Here is a 9,247-nt window from a genome sequence, read left to right on the forward strand (position 1 = left end):
TTACATATTTTATAAGCATGTATGGATAAAGATAAATAATTTGATCATATCATCATAATTTTACTTATATGTAATGTGATCTTCGCATCCACTCTTGTCGGCACATACTTACAAAATATATAATGTTTTCTCCATATATACAAGACTTATGAAGGAGCATAGACATTTTTTTTCAATTATGAGACTCAAATTCAAAGTACATCCTAGCTACTAGTTAATTATTTTTAACCTAATTTTCATGGTTAATCAATTATTTCTAACCTAATTATTATTAAAGCTCAACTTAAAAAAAAGGAGAATTTAAGTACATAACACCATTATCTCACACCCAAAATTCAATTTTTACATTTAAAATATCCTATTTATATAAATAGTGTAATATACTTTTTCATACATCTCTCCATACATATGAAAATGGGTTTAATTTGTAAAAATTAAAGTTTGACATCTCAAGCATCTGAACATGCCCCGGATATGGTGGTTTTGGCCGACGGTCGCGGCGGCGCTAGCCTTCCGGCTTCTCCTACGTTTGTAAAAATTAAAGTTGACATCTCAAGCATCAGAACATGCCCCGGATATGGTGGTTTTGGCCGGCGGTCGCGGCGGCGCTAGCCTTCCGGCTTCTCCTACTTCCTTTTGCGAATGAACTCAACCTCGGATCTCGGCCTGAGGTCGCCACTCCTCTTACCAGTCTTCGTCGTTGTGAGCCTTATCTCTTTTTTCTTAAACCCTATCGTCTGTTCTTTCCTCTGCTGCCAGATCTTTTAGATTAACTGATTTCTTGCGCAGTGGCGGAGGGTTACTGGTTGAAACAATCGTCCTTATCCCCTTATGCAGGTTTGTTTCCTCCTTTTTTCTTGTTTTGGTGTTTTGGAAATCAAGAGTGTGCTATTTGGTGTTCTATGTTTGAATTCCTTTTCAGTTTTTTTTTATTTCTTTATTTTCGGGGGAAGGCTCCTAATTCAGCATTAATATAGATTGTATCGAGCCGGCGGCGTTGCTTTTAATCCAGAAAATTTAATTTTGCAAGCATGGAAGAGAAAATAAGCCTTTAACCACAAACAAATTGGCATTTCTGCTGTAGATTTCTGCATTCCGGAGATTATGAGCCTGTTTTGCAGTCTGTTATTGTAAGTTAAGTGAGGACAAGCTAACTAAACTTTAAGTTCTAAGCTGAGTTGAGCCGTTTAGTTGGTTAAAGAAGACATGTTGATATGATCTACTAAACTAGTGTTATTTGTTTTTTTTCTTTCAATTTTTGTCTTAACTTTAGATTTAAGTCATTTGATAGTGTTGTTTGGAGTTATAAATTAATGAACAATTTGGGCAGCATGTCCCCATTACCATTGTGTGTTACTCTACCGCCAATAGGTTGTAAACGAGCCGATTTTCAGCAAGCCCAAGGTTTATTTGTGTTCGACTCGTTCAATTTTTTAATATTTGTGTTCGGTTTGTGCTCTAAGTAGCTCATGAAAAGCCTATTTGTGTTCAAATCAATGCAAGCTTGTTTGTTCGAATTAAACTCGTGTTCGGCTCGAATTGGAGCTCAATAGCTATAACTCTTATGCTGGCCAATCCACATGGCTAGTTCTCAAAAGAGGGATTTCTTGCATTTAAAGACCTCTAAGGGTGTAAGTAAACTTCTCCCACATATGTGGGGCTAAACAAGTGACCTCAGCTTCTTTATTATTATTATTATTATTATTATTTTTTGACATTTACACGAATGCCAGTTAATTCCCATGTATTTACATATCTAACACCTAAACAAATGTGGGAAATGAGACTATGAGGTGACATGGGCTAACATACTAATGGGGCTCAACTTTGCTTTTTTTTTGAGGCATGTACATGCATACTAGCCAATTTCTATATATTTACATATCTAACACCTAAACTTTACTTTTTTACCGTTATACCATCCAAATCTCTTATATGTATTTTTTTTAAATGCGACATAAAAAATTAATATAAAAAATATAATTAAATATTATTCTTTAATTTAACATTTATTATTTATTTCGAGTTAAAACGAGCCGAACACGAACGAACAAACATTTGTTCGTGTTTGGTTCGTTTATTAATTGAGCTAAGAAAACTTATTCATATTCGACACGTTTGCTTAACGAATGAATCGAGCGCAAGCTACTTAATGAGCCGAACACAAGCTGTTCATGAACAACGAGCTTTTTTGGCAGCCATAACCAAGAATTCGTTATGTGGGGCATAACCCAAGAGGTTAACTTATTGCATACAAGATATTTATACAAATCATGATAATTAAAAATATTAGGAGAATTGGTTGTTCAGTAGTAGATACTTGTTAGATATTACATCAAAATAAGATGATGCATTATACTAAAATTGTTTATTACACTTACATGCTAATAGACTCAAGATAAAACACATAATGCAAAAATTACATTGGTTCCTCATCTAATGAAAAAAAAAAAAAACCTTGGTGCACCTGATGCTGTTCATAATGAAGCTTCTCAATTATTAAAATGACAATTTTGCTGTGCTTCATTGTGCTTCATTTATGGTCGTTCTATACACCTGGCAACTCTTCTTAAAATCTCAAAACAATATGATAAGTTGCCCTAGATGTTTCACTTGCATGCTTGTAACATTCATTCCACATACCATATATGCTTGGAGTTTGGCTGATAAATATCTCGTATTGTCTCATGCTTATTTAAAAATTTAGAATTAAAAAATGAGAGGCAATTTTTGCTAACAAAATAAGAGAATGACATTAAAAATTAAATGTGTTGTAGACATGCTCATCTCATTACAATAACATTTTAAATCCCACTCTATCGAGCGAATCAAAAATAGAAGTGGGTGTTTGTGTGACAATATTAACAATAATATTCAATAAAGAGAAATGAAAAAAAAAACAAATTAAGTATTTTACAATCACTAAACTGTTCAAGCAATGTCTAGTTTATCATGCATCATGTTAAAAGAGATTTTTTATCTGTAAATAAATAACATTAATGGTGTATGATGTGAATTGTATAATCCCACAATTTTTACGAAGTTCCCTTACAATGTTTGATCTAAAGTCCATTTAGCACTCATTTCTGAAGTATATTGATTTAATTTTCAACATGTGACACCTTACCTAAGTCGATGTAATGTCGTAGATATAATCCTCATATTAGTTACTGAAATAGGTACAGAGCTTGACACATGCAAATACTGTCATAGCCTGCACTCTAAAAGGAAATCATTTTATTTGTATTATAATGATAAAACATTCTTTCCATATGCCATACTTTACCTTCACGACATTGTGGATTTATGTGTGATGGTTGTTGAATTTTTCGTGTGCATTGATATGTTGTCCTTGTGTTTTGGTTTGTTACTCATTAAATGGCAGTGATGACCTTTATAAGAAACCACAAAGTAGTTTGTTTTTGCATAACCCAAATAAACTATAAAATATTTTCTTGGAATTAAGTTAATCCCATAGAAACTAATTTTGGACAACGATAAAACATGAGAAACACGATCTTTTTCCTTCATAGTTTGTGTAAACTTCTTTATCAATCAACCACCTATTTACTTGTATGGTTATGAATAATCGTTTCCAGCTTGAACCAATAAAACATCATTTCTACTATTACATTGTAGCTTATGTTTCCCAAACTATTATGATACTCTTCTATTTTTTTATTAATAATTGTGGGTACATAAATGCCATCGATGGCACCAATCTCATTTCTTACATATAAATTTTGGTTTATTATAAACATAGGATGACAAGACCTAATGCTAGCTAGAAGTTGAACATACTAATGCTTAAAATTTACTTAAAACTTGTAGGATATTTTTAAATGGCTTGTTAACATGTTCTAATGAATGTTGGATGGAGTGTTAATAAATATCAATCTAAAGATGGAGTCAAATGTTTTTCTATTAGTTGTCAAATGTTTTGCGACTATAATAGCATGCACAAATGCCTATTAGTGATTCATAATTACAAATTATAAAATATGTCAAATGTTTTGCTAATTGTCGTTTGTCACTTAATTTTGATGCCATTGATCAGTTGTGGGAGGCTTCACAAAAGGCCCTAGGTAACTGATGTAGGATAAGAAATAAACCTACATGCAAAGTAGAATTACTAAAGATGCGATGTGGAAGTATGATGAATACATTGATTATTCCTTAAATTCATAACATTAAATATTAATAAACATATAACTACTATTGAGTTCAAATACAATAACAATAATGTAATGAAGGTTATATGAGCCATGCTATAGTTATAGTAACCAAACTAGATGCCTGGCTTCAATAAAATGAAGAAGAACAATAAGATACATATGGATTTAACCTATAGTGGATTTATGGCAAGTATTTGCGGAACAGGGGTAACTGAAGTCAACCTCTATGAACACTTTATCATATAGCAATCTCTTGCTTTGGAAGTTCTCTACGAGGCATGCACTTTGAGTTACGGTTCCATGCATTGGCTGTTGGAGGAGTAATGGAATAGAGATTTTTAGAGCTCATGATGATTTTCAAAGATTTCAAGATGGTTCCAATGCAAGGCTTAATTATTTCTAAGTCAATTTCATGGCTTGATGATGGTTTTGTTTCTAATACAAGGAGGAGAGGTGTTTTTTTCCTTGTTTTTGTGGGGAGGGAGGGAGGGAGGGGCGAAGGGGCAAGATATGCGTGAATATGATATAAACGTCAAAAGTGAGTTGACAAGTTCAAATGATGTTGTGTAAGTCCTCAGATGATGGTTGTCAAAGAGTGGTTAACGGAGACTAAAATAGGCCAACTAGGCTACACTAAGGTGTGGAATGATCAGGTAGCTTAGTGCTCATGTCCATATAACTAATGCCACATGACATGATTCACTAGACAATACCTATAACAAAAGGCTAATACTCAAGAAATGGCCATACAACATAAATGCCAAAAATACAATGTAAATTAAAAGATCTGACATTATAGTAGACCATTGAAATGAAAATGTAAAAGAAATTAAAAATACAACCAATGTCCTAGGTACATGAGATCCAGTCTATGATACCTTGTGATAGCAGCGAAATGGATAATGGTTGCCAACACCATTACCAAAAAATAGATTCATTTTTCAATAAAGTGCTGTAAAAATTTTTAAGGCATCTTTATAGTGTTGAAATAAAATAAGAATAGTGCAAACTAGTAACTACAAGGAGGAAGGTGGCCAGAAGAAGATTGGTTCACTGCTATGCTCCAAATCATAGTTAGATTTCGATCGAGGGCAACTCCTAGTATCATTGCAATGAAGAGGGAATCACAAGGGACGAGAAAAGATGAGAGCATAGAGAGGGAATACAGAAGATTGCAAGGGAAGGGAGAAGATGATATCACATTGATGAAATGCAAACGCGATAAGCGGATTCCTCACTACACTTACTTCAGGCTGGATTGCACCTAGGCAAAGAAATGCCCTGGTCAAAAGATTGTTGAAAAATGAAAATTGGTAGCAAATTGAGCTTAAGCTAATTTGAGTCTATAAATAAACTGCTGCCGTACAACCCCGATCAGGTTGTGAGAAGTGTATTTAACTTCAAACATCAGTACAACCTTATTAGATACTATAAAAATCCATCAATGATCTGTATCTCCATTTGTGGGTTCCCTTACAAATTCCAATTTGTATATTTATTGGTCATCAAATCCAAGGTAAATGAGTGGAAGAAAAAGGGAAAGGGAGGTTGTGTTAGGAATACATGCTCTGCTTGGCTTATGTGATTCTGTATGAGTATATGCTGTATGAGTATATTATACAGCTGTTTGAGATACCTTAATGAAGTTCCTTGATAAAAATGGAGGAGATTATCTGATGTGAATGATGGTATTGATTTGTTTATGGTTGGTGTTGTTGTTTTGACAGGAGAACAAGGAGGAGTTGGTGAGATGCCTGAGAGTTCTACGAATATTGTTATTCTCAGACTTCCAATAAGTTGCCTATTCAATTAAATTTGACTATTTGAATGAAACTGGTCATCATTTTTTAAATTTAATTTTTGCTATTTTTTTTTTATAAGTGTTAAGGCTTTGTTTTTGTTGTTGTTGTTGTTTTTTGATAAGTGTTATGCTGAGAACTGGACCGGTCCATCCATCCAAGATCTGTTGAAGGTCATCAAACCTGCCCGTAACAGAAGGAAGCGGGCTGACTGGTTGAAGGCCATCAAACCGACCCGTAAGAAAAAGGAAGCAGGCTGATTCATTTCACGCGAAGCAGCCTAGTGTCGATTCCTTTCACGTGAAGCAACTGAGCTACAATTTGCCGCAACAGAAGAAAGCGGGACAAAGGTGGGGTTCACAAGGGGCTTAATCACATACTCAAGGAGGAGAAATTAAGGGAGTCTGGAGGGAAAGCTTGAAAGGAAAGTTTTTGAAATGTTGTGAGAGGATTCTACTAAGGGAGTAATCTAGGATTTGTTCGAGGCATGCATATTTTGTTATGGCTGCGATTTTCTTTTTGTGGTGTTTCTAGCAGCGTCTAGGGTGTGGTAGAGATGATTTGCCTCTCGAATAGTAGATAAATCTTGTATCTTGTTTGTTTTCTTTTAATTTTTGTTAGAGCAGCCTCTGTTTGTGTTTCTTTCACTTTTCTGTTACCGTTTCATTGTGGTGTGTTCGCTAATTTTTGTGTCGAGGCGTATCAAATTGGTATCAGAGCCTAGATTTTGGCGAGATGGCAACAAAGAAAGTGTTTGTGCTAGAAGGAGAGGTAGGGTAAATCAGATCGGGAAGAGAAGAAAGGTTCGCCACCATGGATGATAGGTTTTCTTCCATTGAAATTTAAATGGAGGATGGATTCGAGAGCATAGGAGAAACTCGGGAGATGATGAAAATACTCATGGAGGTGCAATCCAATGCCTTGCCAACGCACTGCAGTTGCAAACCCTAACTAAGTGGTGATCAGGGAATTTTTACCCAGGTCAAAAGGGAAAGAGATCGGGCGAGAAGACGATGAAAAAGACACCATCTACCTACAAAAGCGTCCCTCTAGGACTCCGAGAGGAAGGGGAGTGGAGACTTTCGATGGAGGGGGATGGGCTGAAAATTAGAGGAGGGATGGTGTAAGGGGCATGGAAGAACACGATAGAGGAATGAGAGAATCGGGAGTGGGATATGCCTATGATTCGAGTAGGGAGTTCCGCCCTAATACATGGGGGAAATTTTGGAGGAAGAGGAGGTTGGGTCGAGATGCAAGGGTCAGAAAGCTGAAAATGCCAATCTTCGAAGGGGAGAATGCACATGGGTGGGTGTATTGGGTGCAACGATACTTCACAAACAATGAGTTGACGGAGGAATAGAAGCTCATGACAGCAGGATTATACTTGGAAGAAAAGACTCTAACATGGTTCCATTGGATGGAGGCAAGGTATCCGCTACACTTAAGAGAAGAGTTTAAGGATTGTTTGTTTGAACATTTTGAGTCATTCGAGAAGGAGACCTACATGAGCAATTCTATGCTCTGACTCAGGAGGGGACGGTTATGAAATACCGAGAGAAGTTCGAGCTCTTGTCAGGGAGGTTGAAGGGGATTTCTGCAGCAGGGCTAGAAGGAAACTTCTTGAAGGACTTAAAGCCCGACATACGAGCAACCATCTTCCTCTTGAGACCACAAGAATTGAGGGAAATGATAGAGCTCGCCTAGATTGTAGAGGATAAGAAACATGTAAAGAAAACCGGTAAAGGCGATGACATCGGGGGATCCTACAAGGGCTCTTTGAGAGTCGTGACACCAAGGACTCAGCAGTGCCATATCAGATAGAAACGCCGAAGGACAATAAAACAGGACCCTATCCCGAGGGTAGTTTCAAGCGCTTCACATGCAGAAGTGTAAGATTAAATAACAAAAGGATTATGTTGTTGTTGTGATGAGAAATACGCCCCAGGACACCATTGCAAGGAATACGCCCTTTAAGTTTTTTTAGTTCAGGAGGAGGATACAAAAAGTAAGGAATTAGAAGAGAAAGTGGTGGAGGAGGAGCATCTGCATTTGGATGTGGCCGAGGTGTCCTTCAATTCTGTGGGGGGATTTATCCCAAATCACTCCATGAAGGTGAGGGGATGGATTGGGGAACAACCACTTGTAGTTTTGGTGGATAGTGGGGCCACACATAACTTTATCTCAAATCAGGTTGTGAAGAAGCTAGGGTTGAAGCTGATGACTACAAGGAACTTCGACATCATCATGGGTACAAGGAAGGGGAGAAAAGTTGGAAAAATTTCAAGGGCTGATTTTGACACTACATGGTTTACAACAACAACAACAACAACAACCAAGCCTTAATCTCATTACATGGGGTTGGCTACATGAATTCTTTTTCTCCATTGCGTCCTATTTAGTGACATATTTTCATTTAGTTTTAGTAAATTACGATCATTTTTAATATAATAAGCCCAACTCTTCCTAGGTCTACCTCTGCCTTTCTTAAAACAAGTTGAATCTAAAACATCTACTCTCCTAATTGGATCATCAGATGGTCGACGTTTAATGTGACCAAACCATCTAAGACGACTCTCTCTAATTTTGTCCGTCACAGGAGCTACACCAACCCTATCACGGATATATTCATTTCGCATTTTGTCTCCAAGTGTAAAGCCACTCATTCACTTAATCATTCTCATCTCGACAACACTTAACTTATTATCATGCTTCTCTTTTAAAGGCCAACATTCAGCGCCATACAACATTGCAGGTCTCACCACCATCTTATAAAATTTTTCTTTCAATCTAAGCGGTACTTTTCTATCACACAAAAGGCCCGAAGCATTCCTCCACTTCAACCAACCAACTTGAATTGTACTATTAACATCCCCATCTATATCACCATCGCTTTGAACAACAGACCCAAGTTATCTAAATCGGTTACACTTTTTAATAATTTGATCACCCAAAGTCACACTTTTGTCACTAGAGCTATTACTACTAAAATTACGTTCCATGTATTCAATTTTTGTTCTACTTAAAATGAAGGCCTTTAGACTCCAATGTAGACCTCCATAATTCAAGTTTTCCTGGGCTTTTTCTCTCGTTTTATCCACGAGAAGGATATCATCAGCAAAAAGCATACACCAAGGTACATCCTCTTGTAGATGTCCAGTAAGACCATCCATAACTAAAGCAAAAAGATATGGGCTTAAAGTCGATCCCTGATGTAATCCAACAGAACGAGGAAAATATTTTGTCAATCCTCCTTCAGTTTGAACACAAGTAACA

At 36.4% G+C, this 9,247-nt stretch overlaps 1 protein-coding gene across 1 annotated transcript in view; it reads left to right on the plus strand.

Moving 5' to 3' along the window:
• Positions 1 to 533: 533 nt before the first annotated feature.
• LOC110019397 (phosphatidylinositol glycan anchor biosynthesis class U protein-like) overlaps positions 534 to 9,247 on the plus strand; it is a 34,210-nt gene continuing 25,496 nt past the window's right edge. Inside the window, exons 1-2 of the mRNA XM_020717034.1 lie at positions 534 to 702; positions 790 to 837. Coding sequence (XP_020572693.1) covers positions 567 to 702; positions 790 to 837 — 184 coding nt within the window. The 5' untranslated portion in view covers positions 534 to 566. The remainder of the gene's footprint in view (positions 703 to 789; positions 838 to 9,247) is intronic.

This window comes from Phalaenopsis equestris, unplaced genomic scaffold (assembly GCF_001263595.1).
Source record: "Phalaenopsis equestris unplaced genomic scaffold, ASM126359v1 Scaffold000055, whole genome shotgun sequence".
NCBI lineage: Eukaryota > Viridiplantae > Streptophyta > Magnoliopsida > Asparagales > Orchidaceae > Phalaenopsis > Phalaenopsis equestris.